Here is a 20,123-nt window from a genome sequence, read left to right as displayed (position 1 = left end):
GCTGGTGGAACAGACTTCCATTCCTTGTGGAAGTTGATAGCCTAAATAAATTTAAGGCTCATCATATGCCTCTACTAATGCTAATAGCAATAGAGGCATGTGATGCAAGAAAGCAAACATATGATCTTACGTAGCATCCGCCAAAAAAAAAAAAAAAAAAAATTTATTTGTCCAGTTTCTCCTGGAATTTATTTATACTATGAACTTACACAACGACAACAGTTTTTTTTTTTTTTTTTTTTTTTTTTTTTAATGTAAACCCCAAACACGAGAGGTATTAGGACCTATAGTACTTAGTACCGTTCTTGGGTTGGAGGTTGAGAAGACGAAAGAAGATATTTGTTGACATATCTTCTTTGACCTACTTGAACTTCTGTAGACTAATTTTCAGGAAATACGTATGAAGGAAGGTTGTTCCAGAAAACGGCAGCTGAATGAATAAACGAGAAAGATGAAAAGTTGGTTCTGTGAGTTTTAAGTTAGCCAGTAAATGGATGTTGGCTGGTGGCGCGGCACGTGTTCTGACTGTTTTGAAAGAGAGAGCAGGAATTATAGAAGCCAATTCAGAAGAACAGTTCCCATGGAAGTATCTGTAGAAGAGGCATACAGCAAAAACGGTACGTCTATGAGACAGCGAGTGGAGAGACTCTGTTAGAGATGAATCATTAATTAACCTAACTGGCCTCTTCTGAATGGAATCAAGAAGCCTGAGAGAGGTTTTTGGGGGCACCACACCAGATGTGGGAACAATATTCCACGGCAGTGCGGATTTGTGATTTATATAGAGTGAGCAGCTGTTTGGAAGAAAAGTAACGCCGAGAGCGAAAGAGAAAACTAAGTTTTTTTAGATGCAGAGGAAGCAATATTTGTAATGCGCTTGTGCCAAGAGAGATTAGAAGTCAGGGTAATCCCCAAAAGAGGTATATCATTTTGCCTAGAAATCGGAGTGTCACTAAAGATAAGCATAGGAGTAGAAGAATCCTTTTTCTGCGAGATATAAGACAAGACTCAGTTTTAGAAGGGTTGTTTAGAAGTTGTGGAAATTGATAGTTTCACGTTCAGTATAACAATTTGTATCGCTAAGAGAAGGGTTTCCTAACGCTAATAATCTATCCCTTTCTTCAAGTACTCTCAATTCAAGCACAACAGCAGAAAACGTTTTTTTTTTTACTAGACAGTCAGAATTGTCTTCTGTAAATATAGAGATTAAAGATCTAGGATTAAAAAATTTCGGTTATATAATAGGGTACTTGATTCTCAAGTTAACTAGAAGATTTTGTTTAACCCAGCAGTAATTGCACCCCTAAAGGTAAACTGTGGTCATTATCAACCCACTGCAGGATGGAAGCGGAAATGGACCATAATCTGTCATGCGGGTCCAGTGCGGGTTGGCAGATTGACTGTATTTAGCAGTCAGGGGCTTGAACCCTGGTCTACTCAAAGAGCATGTGTTACTGCACTCTGTGCTCCTGACCAGTCAGCTACGGAAACAACAAAAACATTCATGCTGCACCTCACAAACATTCAACTTTCTTTTTTTTTTCTGGAAATTTTTTTTTTTTTTTTAAATTCTGCTTGGAGTATACCAATTCTTGCCTTTTTACTAATGGATTGCATGACTGTTATATGATTTTTTAAAAAATCTTTTTAATAAAAAATTCAAAAGATAATATGAATTCATTATTCAAAATAAAAAAATGAAAAAAATTAAGATGAAAGAAATCAATTCATAATAAAGACAACATTGTGCTGCAAGTGATTTAAATTTCAACATATATATTAACCTCCATTCTGCTCTTCTTCTTTGGCAGATATTAAAAGACAGTTAAAATAACTACTTATATAAGCTAGTGGGGGGGCTTTGACCAGTTAAAAACAGACTTATCTGATTCTGTTATTTTCTACATTTTCAGTATTATATATTTAATTTTATCATTTGAATAAATAGTTATCTTAAAATTATTTTTATGTCTGAAGGGAATTCCCAGAGAGGGAACGGGAGAGTGGGGTCAATTATGTTTGGTGAAAATAGTCATTACAATACAAATGTATCACTTTTTTTTTGAAAGAAATTAGGATACACACTTTCTTTGTGTATCTATAGGAATTATTTATGTAAGGAGAAGCAAACTATCAACTAATCAGATAGCAATACTGACATTAAAAAAAAAAAAAAAAAAAAAATCACAGGTTAGTGCTTGTTATCTTTTCCAGTAAATTTTTCGACCGGAAGAAATGAAAATTGAGAACAAAAAAAAAAAGGAGAAAAGACTGTGTTGCTGTTAATAAACTTTTGGTTTTTGTTTCAGTTGCATGTGTAACGCCCATAAGATTCAGCCAAAAGTTCTGTGTCTAAAATGTTTTCCCATTTTTGTCCATGTTAATTAGCAGTTCTCCAAACATTTAAAGTTTCCTTCAGAACTCTTCACTGTAGAAAAATGATATTGGTACATATAGCTAATCTCAGGATTCATTTATGTCACTATAAGTATTACTGATAAATATAATGCTAAAATGCATTGAAAAGAATATAATATAACAAAACTCAACTAAAATTTATAAAAAGAAAAGCTTTTTATAAAACTGTAAAAGACAGAAAATGTCTGTCTTTTACAGTTCTACAGGAAATTTTTAGTTATTTTAGTAATTATGTGCATGGATGATTGTTACAAATCTGAATATTTATATCCTAGAACATGTGAATATTAATTTATATCATATACCAGAGAACAAGAAGAAATTTCTTTCCTCTGAGCTTTCAAGTTTACCAATACTTAAATGTGCTAACATAAAGAAACTGAACTTGGCCTCAACAATAGACAAATGTAATGTGTGCACATTACATTGTAAATACACATATTTAAAAAGAAAGTACTGTGGAAAGGGGGAGGTTAGTGTGCTGTTCCAGCAGCTGCCTTGCTCCCCTCATCTGAGGTTGCAGAAAGGGGGAACTGTATGTGACACTTAATATTGCATGGTACAAAAGTATACAATATAACTTTAACTCTAATATGGGACCAAACACCAACATTCCTCTCAGGCCTCTGCTTCAACAATAAACTGAGATTCTGAATTTGCAGCAATTTCAGGCTCCTCATAATGTTCTCTGGAGGCCTGCAATCTGGGATAGCACCAGATGGCAGTCTCTCTCATCTCCTTTGTCAGCACCATTGAGAATAGCACACACCACTGCAATACACATCGTAGCATTATCAACCCTTTCAGGTGTTTTGTTTACTCACATTGGACAATAGGAAATACCTGTGTTTCCCACAAGATCTCCACATGAAATCAGAAACCAAAGGCTTTGTCTTCCTACACAGTCAGGACTTCACTCAACATACTTTCTCTTCTGTGGATGTGTAGACCTTCCCATAAGATTTTATAAGGCAATAATTGTTTCTCTGGTGCCTCCGTAGCCAGATGTGCAGGAGCAGCAGTGCTTAGCACACGCTTCTTGATTAGACCGAGGTTCAAGTCCATGAGCCACCAAATATGGAGGATGCGGAAAGATCGAATGACCACCGCATATCCCTGGAGCAATGGCCTTAGTTGCTAATGCTCCTAAAAAACAAACAACAACAACAACAAAAACAACAATTGTTTCTTCTGAATGGTTAGGTCCAGTAGTTTGCAATTCCTTTGCCATATTTTTATTTCCACGATACCAAAATTGTGTAAATCTCACACTTGCAAAATATTTTTAGACGTATGTATTAAATTACTATTAAGTATACTGTATTATGCAGTTAAGTATTATGTATGATTCCCCTTTTTATATTTTTCCAATGACAGAAGAAGAGAGCAATGCAGCACCCAAAATGCTACAGCATTATCATGTAAATACACATATTTAAAAAGAAATGTACTGTGGAAAGGGGGAGGTTAGTGTGTTGTTCCAGCAGCTGCCTTGCTCCCCTCATCTGAGGTTGCAAAAAGGGGGAACTGTATGTGACACTTAATATTGCATGGTACAAAAGTATACAATATAACTTTAACTCTAATATGGGACCAAACACCAACATTCCTCTCAGGCCTCTGCTTCAACAATAAACTGAGATTCTGAATTTGCAGCAATTTCAAATGCAGCTAGAGATGCAGCTAGAGAGGCTAGAGATGTTGCAGTTAGCTGTTTGGAATTTCCATTTTGAGAATGTTTCATGTTGAAGAGTATCATCTGTTAGTATCTGCAGATCACAGGAAAACAATCAATGTTTAGTGGGTCTCCAGAAATTGCCTATTAAAAAAGTAGGTACAAGATTTGTAAACGGATGGATATGTAAATGGCTGAGCTTGTGCTATGGGAAAATGTAAGTGTGACTGCAATTATTTAGAAGTACAGTCAGTCCTCGTATAGCACGATAGTTGTGTTCCTAGAAACCCTCATGCAATGCAAAATCGTGCAATATAAACAACAGGCCCTATAGGAAAAATAGGGTTAGGTGCTGACCACACAAGATTGAACACACATTTGTAACCAAAACATTACCAAACACAATAAATTACCGTAATAAAATACTTATGTATTTTATTATGACTATTACGTAATAAAATATTGCTAATGCTTTTGCTTCTATCGTAAGCAAACTTGTTTTTTGTTTGATTTTCTATCCAAACAGATGACAGCCGTTCCATCTCTTCCAATTCTTTGTGTCTTAATCTAATGGATTTTAATTACACTTTGAGTTGTTCCTGCTATGAAAGTTGTTTTTATTTTCTCTGCATTCTTTGTAATTCTTAGCGTTGCCTCATTTAGGCCTGTAGCACGTGCAATATCACATGGTCTTTCATTTCGCTCAAAGCATTTCACAATTTCATATATTTTCTCTATCGACAGAGGTGGACTGGCCATAAACCTTACCGGGGAAGGGGGGGGGGGAGACTGGTGTGATTTTGCCATAAACGCTAGTATGAGGCCACTACAAATTTTCCTGGGTAAGAATTTTTGACCCAGTGCGCCTCTGTTTATCGATATTGCTTTTCTTTTTCTCTCTGAATCTGTAGTGTCTTCACCAGGATGCTTCTTTTTCACACCTTTTAAGTATTTTACTCATTTTTAGGGAATAAAGCACAATTACAAAATGAGGAGGCATGCTTGATACACATAAACAAAGCTGCACACGTGTAACAACTGAATAAAGAACACCGGAAACGCAGAGACACTATGAACACCTCACTAGCTCACATTTTACTAAAGCACATTTCGGGGGTTACTACCATAAAATAATAAAAACAATTTCCAGTTGCGTTTCTGCTAGTGGAATCTGTTATAAACTTGGTAGTAAACGCGATCTAATTGCATTTGCGATAATACCGATGGCTGGAATTGTGTGGGCTTACGTTATTATGGTGAAATGTGTTTTCCCCTTCACTGATATAAAAAACATAAATACATTTTCAGAATCTTCTTTTCATTCCTATCGTGTTGCGTTCAGTTGAGGTGATTTCGTGTTCGACTGTCATTTCTTTTAAACGCAATGGCGAATCGTGCATAAGCGAATTCGGTTCGTGTTATATAAGATATCGTACCCCTATTTATAAATCGTGTATGATCGAATTCATGTAGGGTAAACACGTGTTATACAAGGGCTGACTGTATAAGATTTTGTCTGTCTATCAGTTTTCCTATCATGGATCTCTTGCACATGTATGATAGGATCCTCACATTGAATGCTGGACATTTAAATCCTCTAAAATGCAGAAAGGAGGTGAAGATACTTGTATGCATACTGGTGATTCTGAGGAAAGTACAGCAATACTAAAGTTGATGCTAGGTGAAATCACAATGTGAACTGCATCTGCTTCCAATGAGTTTGTAGAGGAATGTTTTGAAGGACCTGAAATCAATGAAAATGTCTACTTCTTCATGAGCACTATTATAGGTGATTAGATCTTGCCTGTATACATTGTAGTCTTTCACAGTGGCATTTGAAATGAAATTTATTTTTTGATGATAGACAATGGTTTTGAGAAGTCTTCGGCATACAATTCAGTACCGAATAATCCTGATTTACATTATCATTGACATTCATATTGTCATTATGAAACTGCCCTTTCCCTTTTGTTTCAGAGTCTTGCAATTTTACACTCAGATGGCTTACTGGGACTGTATTTGGTTGGACAGTGACTGGAGAATTGTTGGCTTTACTTGAGAATGACAACACAGGAGTCTGTGTTGAAGCTAACATTGAATGAGCCAAGTCAGCTATTAAGATTTTGCAGGGAAGTAAAACTCAGTTTGAAATGTAACTGGTTTTGTTTTTTTTTTTTTTTTTTTTTTTTTTTTAACTCTCCTTCACCATGTTTCATGTTCTTTTGAGTAAGCAGTGCAATTACCTTTACAATTTTTACACTGTGGGGTTTGGAGGACAAGCAGTACAGATATGTTCCTTCAATCCACGATTGGCACTTACTGCCAACCCTCTGCATACTGTCTGCAAATGTTCAAACTTTTGTCATTAAAAACAACTCACAGGGTTTGAAATATATGGATGAACTAGGCAATTTAGATACATTCGGAGGACTAGGCAAACTGAAGTAAGTATGATATTAGGAGTTGGTATAGGTGTGCTTTCCTCTTCCCTGTTAGTCATTCTCTTGGTTTCTATAATATTTTGATCTTTTAGTTTCGAGCAATTCCCTCATCTGTGACAAGCATGAGATGCTACTCTACTATGTTACCCTTTGAAATGTTTAAGGTGGCATGAGGGGGAACTTTTGCAAAAACACTTTCAAAGGTTATTTTCTAGAATAGATCCGAGTGCCCATAATTAATTAGATAAGGAGGCCTCCTGATTTAATCACTGTATACCATTTTCGTTGAGCAGCATTCTCTATGGACTTTTGAATTAAAAATGGTGAGAACTTACTAACTAGCTGCTCTGTCAAAGAATGTATAAGAAATGTTGGGCAAGTTGTTTGAATAGTATCGTCTTTCTACTGTCATTTTGCAGCAGAAGAATTTAGATCAATTTGTTGCCTGGTAGTTGGATCTGGGGACTTACACACTAAGTTTTTAAAGTGCATAATAGCTCCTTTTAGCCCAAAGAATGAGAGCTTTTCCTCCCAGGTTAATGCCCTGCCATGAGGAGGTAGGCACAGTGTCACTTGTGATCAAGCAGATCAGAATTAGTTTACTAATGATTAGTCTTTATTAGTGAGAGAAAAAACAAAAAGGTGGTTTCCCTTTTGAGCCTTTGATAACTTTTCCTTTAGGCTACTGTGCACATACAGTGAGATTTGTCTTTAAAATCTCTGTTCTGATGAAAGCTATTCTATAGAAGAAGATTGCCATATACGACAAGTGAAAATCACTTGGTCACTAGAATGCTTGGAACTTGGGGCCCTTGGTGCCCCTTCTTCATTTATAAAGGATCATGATTAATGTTACTGCTCCTATATTACAGTAAACCAGTATACTTCAGTGTCTCATACAAAGAATGAGACACTGTGTCTCCTTCTTGTGTCTCATACAAAGAATTTTTTTGCGACCTCTGTGAAGGGTACTTATAGTGTGCATTAGCATGCCTTCCCCTCCTCCTACAATCCCAGTGCAACTTCATTACAGAGTAACTTATTTAAATATAAAATACAACAATAAAGAGAATCACCTCCTGATCAAATGGCACATTTGTGACAGGGCACATCCATTGGGAGAGAAAAGTGCTGCATATATAACAGGTGGTGATGGTATAATCACACTCAAGCTTTCACAATGTTCCTTTACTGTTAATACCTAAGAGGAATTTAAAAGAAATAAGAATTCGTAAGTACAACAAATATTTACATAAACACAATACAGGCAACTCTCGGTTTATGAACGAGTTCCATTCCAAGTTGTTCGTTATACATTTTGTTCAGTATGTGTATCTCGAATTCCTGAGCTTTTACAATACGTATCGTATAAATTAGAAGCCATTTTAAAACATTAAAAGCACGTAATAAACATCAAATGGTCTATACCAGTGGTGCGCAGCAAACTTATTTCGCTTGCGACCCCCTCTATTAAATATAAAATTAACGCGACTCCTCAACGTAAACCTAGAGGTAGGATGACCAGATTTTTAAGAAGAAAAATGGCATTTTATAAACTATGTAGTAGAAAATTTTATTCGAGTACTGAGAAAGGAATAAAAAAATTGTTTCCATTTTAATTTGCACATTACATCATCAGCCATTTTCAATCCACTGCAGGATGAAGGCCTCTCCAGCAACTTTCCAGTTGCTTCTGTTTTGAGCACTGGACATCCATTTAATACCCGCAAACTCATGAATTTCATCTATCCATCTCCGCCTTTGTCTTCCAGGTTTTCTTCTAGCTCCTCTTGGATACCATTCTGTTATTTTCTTAGTCCATCTGTCATCATGTCTTCGAGCTATGTGTCCTGCCCAAGACCATTTTAGTTCTTTAGTTTTGATAAGAATGTCCTTTACTTGAGTTTGTTGCCTAATCCATGTGTTTCTCTTCTTATCTAACAGTCTTATTCCCAATATGATTCGTTCCATTCTTCGCTGTGTGGTTCTCAGCTTCTCTTCCATTCTTTTGGTGAGTGCCCAAGTTTCACTTCCATAAGTCATGGTGGGGAGTATACATTGGTCCATTATTTTACGTTTCAGACAAACTGGGATATTGCTCTTCAGTATGTGACTATATTTCCTGAATGCTATCCATCCAAAATTTATTCTTCTCTTGACTTCCAGCCATTTATCATTATTACAGCTAATAACTTGTCCCAGATAAGTATATGACTCCACCTTTTCAATTACTGCTCCTTCAATCATAATTTTCCTTTCTGTGGCATACTTGTTCATCATTACTTTTGTTTTAGCCATATTCATCTTTAGTCCAAAATCCTTACTAGCTGTGCATAACTGATTAAGATTTTCCTCTAATTCTTTGGGATCATGGCTTATGACCACAATGTCATCTGCAAATCGCAAATGGTTTAGGTACTCTCCGTTCACATTGACTCCTTTCTGCGACCAGTCTAATCTTCTGAAAGCTTCCTCAAGGGCAGCAGTAAACAGCTTAGGAGATATTGTGTCTCCTTGTCGAACTCCTTTCTCAATTTTAAATTTCCTACTGTCTTTGTCTAGTCTAATAAAGGAGGTAGCACTCTCGTATATTTTCTTCAAAATCATAATATATGGGGTATCAATGCCTTGTCTTTCCAGTGCCCGAAACATTGCCTTATGCTGTATGGAGTCAAATGCCTTTTCATAATCCACAAATGCCAGGCATAATGGTGTTTTATATTCATTTGCTTTCTCCATTAGCTGTGATATTACATGAAGGTGATCCATAGTTGAGAATCCTGTCCTAAAGCCAGCTTGCTCTTTCGGTTGATTCTCATCCAGTATTCTTTCTAATCTGTTAGTAATGACCCTTGTGAACAACTTGTAGATGTGGGATAACAAGCTAATTGGTCTATAATTTCCAATTTCTGATTTATCTCCTTTCTTATGCAGCAAAACTATGATTGCATTATTCCACTGCTTAGGCGTCACACCTTTTCTAATGCACTTTGTGAAGAGCCTTGCCAGTTTTTGTGTTATGTCTCTTCCTCCCAATTTTAACAACTCTACAGTAACTTCATCTTCCCCCGGGGCTTTCTGATTCTTCATTTTCTTCAATGCATGTTCTACCTCATCAGGAAGAATATTGGGTATGTCGTATGTGTTGCTACTTTGCAATCCATCTTCCCCACTGCTGGCATCATTCCCCTGCTCCTTGTATAATTCTCTATAGTAGTCTTCTGCTATTTGAATTATGCCTTCTCTGCTGTTTATAAGTACACCATCGCTATTCTTCAGTTTCAGTATCATTTGTCTTTCTGTATTACTGCTCATGGCTGCTGATTTAAATCCTTTGTTTTCCCTTAATGCTTGTTCTACTTTTCTTGTGTTAAATCTTCCTATGTCCTCTCTGAGTCTCTTTCTAATGGCTTTGCATAACTCAGTATACTCAATTTTCTCCCTGTCAGTGTTTTTCTTGCTTTTCATTTGTCGTCTTCGGTTCATCATGACAAGTGTTTCTTGACTAATTTTTTCTTCTTTGGATTTCTTTTTCCCTATAGGTTTCTTGGGCTTTATCACTTTCAAAAAGTTATAATATTCCTCGTCGATATCTTGGTCCTCAGCAGTCTGCAGAAGCTCATACTTGTTCTTAAGTTCCAGTACATACTGCTTTTTCTCCTCTTCTGTTATCTCAAAGACCTTTGTATTATTTACTCGAGTCAGTTTTTTCCTTTCCTTTCCTACATCTATATCAAGTGTACATCTTACCATTCTGTGATCACTTCCAACATTTACCTTATTCAGGACGGTGACATCATTCACAATATATCTTCTATTAGTGAGGATGAAGTCGATATCATTAGTAGTTAATCCATTTGGACTCTTCCATGTCCACTTTCTGTTCACCCTTTTCTTGAAAAAAGTGTTCATTACTGACAGTCCTTGAGATTCTGCAAATTCCACAAGTCTTTCACCTCTTTCATTTCTTTCACCAATTCCAAAATTTCCTATAGTTCCCCTTTCTGTGCTGTTTTGTCTTTTTCCAACCTTAGCATTGAAGTCTCCCATAATAATAGTGTAGTGGGTTTGCTGCTCATCTAGAAGACTCTCAATTTCAGTGTACATTTCTTCAACATTTATTGCACATTACAATAATTGTTAAATGTTTTAATTGAATACAGCAAAAACAACAAATTGAATTCTTATTCTTCAATTAGGATTACAAAACAATAAAAAATGAACAACTACAAAACAAAACAATAAGAAGGACGAGCCTTGATAACCAATAATATTTGGCACAATGTTTGAAATTACTAATCTCATATCTTCTGGAACGCTGTTTTGTTATTATAGCTGTTAATTTTGAGAAACCAACCTCACATAAATATGTAGACCCGAAAGGTAGCAATGTGTGTAAATAACAACAAACAAACATGGTGGATACTCATCTCGAACAGAATGCCAAAAATTTTCCCAAGTAGTCTTGAAAACAGCACGTAATGCTTCGTCAGACGACAGGTCGATGAGATCTTCCTTTTGCTGAATGGTAATTCAATAAATAATCTTGGGACATGAAGAAATATCAAAAGGAAAGGTATCACAAATCCAATACAACTTTTTTTCTGGAGCTACATTAAATTGTTTGAAAAAATTGTTAATTAGCATTTTTCGGTGGGTGGCAATGATATCCCTAAATTGTAAAATGTCAATATTATAACAAAATTAGAAAAGCATGGGAACATTTCAGTATTATTACGCTCAAATTCAGTTTTCCAAAGATTAAACTTCCCTTTAAAAGTTTCTATTTTATCACTGAGTATTAATATATTTGTTCCCTTGTCCTTGAAGACTTAAATTTAAATCATTAGATTTTTCAAATATATCAGCAAGGGAAATAAGTTTTCCTAGTCATTTCTGATTTTTAAACAATAGAGCAAGGTTTCAATTTTTATCCAATGGATAAAAATTGAAACCTTTTTATCCAATGGATAAAAACAAAACTTGATGTTTGAGGTCCAAAAGACGTCGCAACACTTTACCATTGGACAACCACCCCATTTTTGTATATAAAAGCAGCGTTTCATCCAATTTCATTACAAAGAATTGTGAAAAGTCTGCTATTTAAGCTTCTACTTTTTATTAAAGTTAATCACACTTATCACATTTTTCAAAACTTCATGCAAATCAGTTTCATTTGGTTTGCTACTAATGCTTCCCTATGTACTATATAATACATTAAATGCAATTATTCAAAACTATATTTGGAGCAATTTCCTTTACTCTGCCTTTTAACCTTTATTTTAAAGGTTTACTATTTAAACCATTATTTTATCCATCAGTACAAATCGCAAAACAGTTGTTCCACTTTAGACAATATTTGTTTGAAAGAAAATATTTATAACATCAAAAATCTTCCCTGTCGTTCTTCCTTCCAAAGCTTTGCAAAATAGAAAATTCTCCAACTCGTAGCAGTATCTCACATATACAATAAGTTGAGCAAGATTTTAAATATCTGTGAATTCACTTAACTGTATTGCAAAAATTGGACTTTCTCTCAATCAATTTAATAAATTGAATTTTATGTTGTCACTATAACTGTGTCTCTGGATAGAGGAATGGTATTTAAATCATTGCTGTACTTTTCTCCATGCATAATTGAAATCATTTTTATTGGGATTCAGCAATAGTATGTGATTTCAAATTTTTTTCTATTAAATATGAAACTGCCAACAATGCTCTAAAACTTTCAGAAAGATTTCAGACCTTGTATGGCATTGACGTGTCTTTTGAACAAGGATTCAGTTTTTTCATTATCTCTGGATGTTTCTTATGTGTCTTTTTAATTTAATAGGTTTCATGCTTTCGTTAGCCAGTTTTTCATAACATATTACGCACGCAGGACGTTGTTCATCATCAACAACACTGTAAGTAAAGCAATACTTCATAAATTTTTCTTAATATTTTCTATTCTTTTTCATTCTTTTTGATTTGGAATATGATAGCTCTCTACCAGAAATTGGTGGTTGCACTAAACTTGAAATAACGTTAGTGTCCAAATTTTCACTCGATACATTTCTTACCCTTTCAGCTTCTGAAGTATCTGTAGCAACGTTATTGTCATCATTCCTCGACCGTTTTGTTCTGATTAACCAATTGGCCATGGTAAGATATATAAAAATGTGTACATTTTTTTTTTTTTCTTAAAAACAAAGATAATATAAAAAGTAGCAGAAGAATGAAAAACACATCCAAGTTGGCCTGAAAGCACCAAATTACGAAGTAGAATAAAGCGTGCTATTTACTGCCTCGGCATATTCACACCTCTAGCCTTTAGGCAATTTCAGAAATTTTTGATGTAGGAAGCACGAATTAAGAGTGATTATGGTTCAGCAATTGAGTAGTACTGAGAAGTATTAATATATACTGAGAAGTCACACTAGTCAGCTGATTTCTGCATGTCCATAGCCAGTGAGCAAATTAGGCTGTATTATCCACAAGGGCAATAAGTAAGAAAACTACCTCCATTTCACATGAAATGAAATCACCCTAAAAAACAGAGTGGCAATAGCGTTTGTATCTCAGACTTTGTTCGAATAGTAAGGTCTCTACACCTACAGTACTGAAAAAGTAATTTTAACAACATGTTTTTTGTCTTACATGTACACAAAAACTAATTTTATTTAAAAATTGCAGCGACCCCTTTAATTTATCCCACGGCCCCTCTGGGGGCGCACTCCATAGTTTGCACACCACTGGTCTATACAATATGTTTTATTATAATGTATGTATACATTATGGTTTATCGTATATGATATGTAACGTAAAATAAAATAAAAAAGAATAAAAAAACAAGATATTGTACTTGTCAATTTTAATTAAAAACATAAAGAGTTACAAAAAAGAAATAAAGAAAATGAGTACTAACATAATATATATACTGTGCATACATATGTAATCAACTTTTATTCATCAATATCTTCATCAGAGTTCAATATTTTCCACATAAGTGACACTAGGTGCAAAGAGGTAAATGGAAGGGCATCTGATAATAAAGAAACAGCTGGGTTTTTCCACTTTTATAAAATACGTTTATAGAAGATTGCACAGTTAGATTCTTTTTTTTTTTTTTTTTTTTTTTTTCCCTTCAAAAATCTCACTGTAGCATGCTAGACAGTCATAAATGCCTCTTTTCACTTTTGCAATTCTTCCCATATTTGATTCTTCTTCTTCAATGATTGCCAACCCTTCAAATATTGATTTAAAAGCTGCAGCCATTTTCTGCCTTGTAAATATTCTGGGAGGCTGTGGAATATCAGGTTCTTCTGTTACTTCAGAATTTAGATGTGTCACTATTTCAATTATTTCATTGGTTGTTAATTTTTCAAAATGCGAGTCCAAAAGCTCTCTCACGTCAGTCACATCAAGGTCGAGGTCCATTTTATTACTCAGTTCAACAATTACCTGATAATTATTGTAATAAATACATATTTTAAAAGTTTATTTATTTAAATTATGTTCACTGTATGTTTAGCATTTCGTTTTATAAGGAACTATCTATTGGCGACTTTAAGATATTTTGTATGATTGTGACGTTCGTTATAGCGAATGTTCGTAAACCGAGAGTTGCTCGTATATTCATATTATACATTGTGAAATTTTAAACAGAGAAACTTGTGAAGCATATATATATATATATATATAGAGGGTGTCTCAAAAAAAAAAAAAAAAAAAAAAAAAAAAAATTGAGACAACCTTGGTACAAACATTTAGGGGAGGTAGGTAACATCTAAAGGAATGTGAATCGCATAGGAATCCATAACCGGAAACGTCACGGGAAAGTAGTAGCAGAGGCAAACATTTATTTGACATAATATTAACAATAGAGTACGAGATGGATGCATTTCATGATGTTATAACAGATGCTCGAAGGTTCCACCATGAGATGCGATGCATGCGTGACACCAACGCAGCATGGATTGGCAGACACGGTCAAACAAACCTGGAGTTTCTTTGACAGTAGCAGCAGCGCAGATGAATCTCGCCACGAGATCCATTTCTGTCTTCACAGGCGATTCATACACGATAGATTTGAGGCCCCCCCACAGAAAGAAATCAAGGCTCGATAAATCAGGTGAGCGTGGGGGCCAGGCAACGGGTCCACCACGGCCAATTCATCGACGCCGAAAACTCCTCTTCAAATGGTTTCAGACACACTTTCAAATGGTTTCAAACACACATTCTATAATGGGCGGGTGCCCCATCATGTTGAAACCAAATGTTGCGTCTCACATTTGCTGGAACATCGTCAAGTAACCCTGGTAGAACTTGTTCAAGAAAGATCCAATATTTAGCAGAGTTCATGCGGGATGGTAACAGGTATGGGCCAACTAAGCAGTCACCGACCATACCTGCCCACACCGTGTGGGTTGTAGTGAGCCCACACATGAGCATTGTGCTGATTGAGGCAAACATTATTCATCCATGAACAAAACATAGGCTGGAAAATTCAAGTCTTGAACACTTTCTTGGAGAAACCACTGCGCAAAAGCCACACATGCAGGATGATCTTGGGGGAGCAGTAACTGAACCCTTTGGAGATGAAAGGGGTGTAAGGAATCATCGTGCCAAATACGCTGTACACTGTGAGACACTCCTAAGGCAGAGGCAACGGCACGTGTGCTGGTAGTAGGATTATTCTGGACGGCATTCAACACACTTTCTTCCATGGCGGGAGTTCGCTTCGAACGTGGTCTGCCCGCACTACTCCTGTTACCTCTAAATGACCCACAATCACACAAATTTTGATGCAAACATGCAAACGGTGGTCGTACATGTTTGTCTGGGAAGCGTTCTCCATAAATTCGTTGAGCGGCTCGTCCATTTCCCTCTGCTAATCCATACACTAGGTGCATGTCTGCCAGCTCACAGTTCGCATATCGATGCATGCTCTTCGTGCGGCGACTACTGCTTGAATGAGTAAACCAGAAATTTTCCCTCTCATGAATTGATGAACAGGGCCGTCTACCGACTTACGGTGACGTTTCCGGTTATGGGTTCCGATGCGATTCACATTCCTTTAGATGTTACCCACCTCCCCTAAACGTTTCTACCAATATTTTTGAGACCCCCTGTATATGTGTGTGTGTGTATATATATATATATATATATATATATTCAATTATTAGTATTAGATTATTATTCTTACCTACTGATTACTGAATTCAAGAAATAAAGCAATTTGTGTGTGTACATACACTGCTTAACTGAACTTCAGTAATTGAAATCAATTACTGAAGTTCTGTTAATCTGAATTCAATTACTGAAGTTCTGTTAATCTGAATTCAAACTGGAAGTTCAAATTGTCTGCTATCAGTGCAAATTATGACAGAGGACTTTTATGTTCTACTTTTCCCATTATATTATATTTGAAACATTTCAGCCTAGCTTCTGAAAGATTTCAAATTTCAAAGGCTACAAGTCCCTTTGCTGAGATGCTTAATTTACAACTACTGTCATACACAATACCACTTCTATTACATTACACTTTGCCAAATTCTAACTTGCAAATATATCAGCACTTATAAGACTGAACAACAGATTTTGGGCCATATCTTGATACGAGCATGAAAGTTTACGTAATACATTTTGAGGCGAAATTAGGTGGGAGATGACATTCATCAACCGATGCAATACCACCACTTTGCTCATTGGAGGCTTGAAGTGGTGGAACCCATGTTTAGTCTCCAGAGCTAAGTTTAGGTCAACCCTTCCCCATCTATTCCATCATGCAGTATGACAGATGACTTTTGAGGTTACAATGGACATCATGACGAGATCCAATCTTCCTTACAGTTTGAGGGTACAGCTCTAAAATGGTGTTCGTAGGCCGGCTGCTGGTTACTACACCAGATTGAACCTATTGGTAACTCTTTAGAAGGCTTCCAAGATCAGCTAGTGCATATCTTGCTACCTCTACTCTGCCAGATAGTGACTAGATGGAGTCCGAGTAGTGTGTATGTGGGGGGCATTGTTGAGGTCAAGTTATGTCAAGGATGTGGGTATATTCTTACCATGTGTACGCCATATCCAAAAATTTCATTACTTCATACAGCATGTCCCCAGACTTTTTCTCACTACTAAATACACCATGAATTATCAAACCAATACAGTAAGCTTATCTGCAAAAAGAATCTAAACCTCCCAAACACCTCCTAATTCATTCCACAAATACACGTGGTCTCAATTCTAATCTCAACGATGTACATTTCCACTTGCAGTCTGCCAAATCCCATGTACTTTTTCTGACAGAATCTCCATTATCGGTTGATTCAACTACTGCTCGTCTCAGTTGCTCAAATTATTCACTGTATGATTCCTTTCGCATCAAAGGTGGTACTTGTGCATATGTCCATTCTGATATTCCCTGTTAGAGAATTGGTAATTTGGAATCTCCTCTCTTCGATCTTCTCTGGCTTAAAATCTCTCTACCTCATTGTGTCACATTCATCTGTGGTGTCTACCATTCTTCCAACTCCACTAATCACTTGAAGCTCTTCGATTTCCTCTCTCTGCAACACGACTTTCTCCAGTCCAACTTTCCTAACAGTGAGGTAATTTTCCTTGGTGATTTTAATGTTCGCAACTCCAGCTGGCTTCTGTTTTATAGTCACACCAACCCAGCTGGACGAGATGCTGAGGCTTTTGCAATTACTAATGACCTTGCACAGATTGTTCATTTACCTACAAGAATACTGGACAATCCTTACCATACAGCCAACACGCTTGATCTTTTTTCTCACAAACAACCCTTCTAAGTACATGGTTGAAGTGAGTGGTCCTTTAGGTATCTCAGATCACAACTTGGTAATTGTCTCTGCTCCAATGGAGCCGTTATCTCATGGCTATTCTCAACCTCTTGTTGTTTGGCATTACAAGAATGCAAAATGGAATAACCTGTGAGATTTCATTTCTTCGGTTGGACTACTGTTTCAAAACTTCTGATGTCAACATTTGCTCAGATCGTGTCAGTGAAATTATTCTTGCAGGAATGGAATCCTTTATCCCATACTCCACTTTAAAATCTCATCCTTTATCTAAACCTTGGTTTTCCAATAAATGCGCTAAGGTCGTTCGGGAGAAGAACGTTGCATAGCTTAATTGGCTTTTTTTTTCCAATTCTTCAGTTTCATTTTCTGCCTACATCAAAGCTCACAACAATTGTAGAGCAGTTATTAATCAGTCCAAACTAGATTTTGAACAGGCTAAAAGTAGAAAACTTGCTTCTTGCCCTAATGGTAGCCAAGCATTCTGGTCTCTTGCCAAAGCTATTGGCTGCAACTTTTGCACATCTCTGCTCCCACCTCTGTCAAAACCTCTGATTGCACATCTCTGCTCCCACCTCTACTTGTTCTCAAAACCTGTGCTCCTGAACTTACTCCTCTTTGCTGCTTTTTTCACTTTCTTATTCCAAAGGAAATTTGCTCATATCCAGCCAGTTCCTAAAAAGGGTGACAAATCCCTCCCATCCAATTATCGTCCCATTGCAATTACTTCTACTCTTTCTAAAGTAATGGAGAAATCAATTAACCGCCAACTTTTAAACTACCTAGAAACCTTCCATCTGATCAACGATTGCCAGTATGGATTCTGTCAGTGTTGATTCACTGGTGATATTCTGGTTTATGTTACCCATTTATGGACAAATTCAATGTAAAAGTTCGGTGAAACACAAGCAGTTGCTCTTGACATCTCAAAGGCTTTTGATCATGTTTGGCATAAAGGTCTTCTAAACAAGCTTGCATCTTATGGTTTGTCAACTGTTTTTTGTAATTGGTAATCCAGTTTTCTCTCTGATCACCCACTAAGGGTGATGGTAGATGGCTCTCTGTCTTCTAACTTTTCCACTAATGCTGGTATCCCCCCAAGGTTCAGTTCTTTCCCCCACTCTTTTCCTCTTGTATATTAATGACCTTCTTCCATTAACTGGAAATCCTATCCATAGTTTTACCGAATGCACAAAATGGAAAGTGGAATGCACATTGCATTCCACTTTCCATTTTGAGACCTTGATCTGCTCAATCAGCTTCAACTTTGCGAATATCCACTACCAATTCCTTAAATGCCGATCTCCAGGTAATTCTCCTGTGGGGCAAAGACAACTTAGTTAATTTCAAATCCTTCTAAAACTCAGTCTTCTCTTATATCTCGCAATAAGGATTCTTCTGCTCCTATGCTTATCTTTGGTGACACTCCGATTTCTAAGCTAAAGGATATATCTCTTTTGGGGATTACCCTGACTTCTAATCTCTCTTGGCACAATCACATTACAAATATTGCTTCCTCTGCATCTAAAAAACTTGGTTTTCTCTTTCGCTCTTGGTGTTACTTTTCTTCCAAATAGCTGTTCACTCTGTACAAATCGCAAATCTGCCCTACCATGGAATATTGTACCCACATCTTGGGTGGTGCCTCCAAAACCTCTCTCAGGCTTCTAGATTCTATTCAGAAGAGAGCAGTTAGGTTAATTAATGACTCATCTAACAGTCTCTCCACTCGCTGTCTCATCGACTACTATTTCTGCTGCGTGCCATTTCTACAGATACTTCCATGGGCACTGTTCTTCTGAATTAGCTTCTATAATTCCCGCTCTCTCTTTCAAAACAGTCCGAAAACATGCTGCCACCAGTCAGCATCTATTTACTGTCCAACTTCAAACTCAACTGCCGTTTTCTGGAACAACCTTCCTTCATATTTCGTTCCTGAAAATTAGTCTTCAGAAGTTCAAGTCTAATGTCAACAAACATCTTCTCTTGCTTCTCAACCTGCAACCCAAGCACGGTACTAAGTACTATATGTTCTAATACCTCTCGTGTTTGAGGTTTTCATAAAAAAAAAAAAAAAAATAGCAATAATGTTTAAAATGGTAGATTGGCTCTTGTTTTCGAAAAAAAAAGTAGTTTTTTTTATATGTATACAAGGAATTTCTTCATTTTTATGGCAGTACGATGTAGCTACAAACATACCTGTATCAAACACAGAACCTTTTCACCTTTCACCTGTATTCAGCTTCAGGAGCATTCCTTTTCACCATCTAACAATATAGCTAAACATGGCAGCACTCCATTTGCTTTTGTATCTTTGTTCCATTCCTGCGACGTCTAGATTGAAGTGCTCACCACGTTCGTTGTTGCTGATGGCACCACAGTTTGGCGAGATGAAATTCAGGTATGAGTGCAAGAAATGCATCTTCAATAACATGTTGCTCTTCAGTTTTTCTTAAAAAGTAATGAAATCTTCCAGAAGTCGCCTGTAGTTGTTGGCTTTAACATTTCCTAGAAACTCAGTTGAAACTTTTCAAAAGACTTTCCACACTGATTTCTTGTTATCACTAAGGACACATTCAAACTGTTCATTTTTGAAAAGTTGCCTTATTTGTGAACCAATGAAAATGCCTGCATTAATCTTCTCTGTAATAAGTCTTGGGAATTTCTTTTGCAGGTAAGTGAATACATCAGGGGATCCACCATTTTTTCCAAACTTTTATCCTTCTGAACAACATAAGATCACGGAAAGTGAGCTTAATGACCTCATCAGGGATCTCAGACTGC

At 36.4% G+C, this 20,123-nt stretch overlaps 1 protein-coding gene across 1 annotated transcript in view; it reads right to left on the bottom strand.

Annotated features, from left to right (window-relative positions):
* Nucleotides 1-20,123, bottom strand: part of LOC150087285 (centromere protein I-like) — an 85,150-nt gene that overhangs the window by 60,129 nt on the left and 4,898 nt on the right. The window contains exon 2 of the mRNA XM_090372437.1: nucleotides 7,611-7,735. Coding sequence (XP_090228563.1) covers nucleotides 7,611-7,735 — 125 coding nt within the window. The remainder of the gene's footprint in view (nucleotides 1-7,610; nucleotides 7,736-20,123) is intronic.

The sequence above is a fragment of the Mastigoproctus giganteus genome, chromosome 4 (genome assembly GCF_048544385.1).
Source record: "Mastigoproctus giganteus isolate SK-2022 chromosome 4, ASM4854438v1, whole genome shotgun sequence".
In the NCBI taxonomy this organism is placed as follows: Eukaryota; Metazoa; Arthropoda; class Arachnida; order Uropygi; family Thelyphonidae; genus Mastigoproctus; species Mastigoproctus giganteus.
This window is presented reverse-complemented; position numbering and strand designations above follow the sequence as displayed.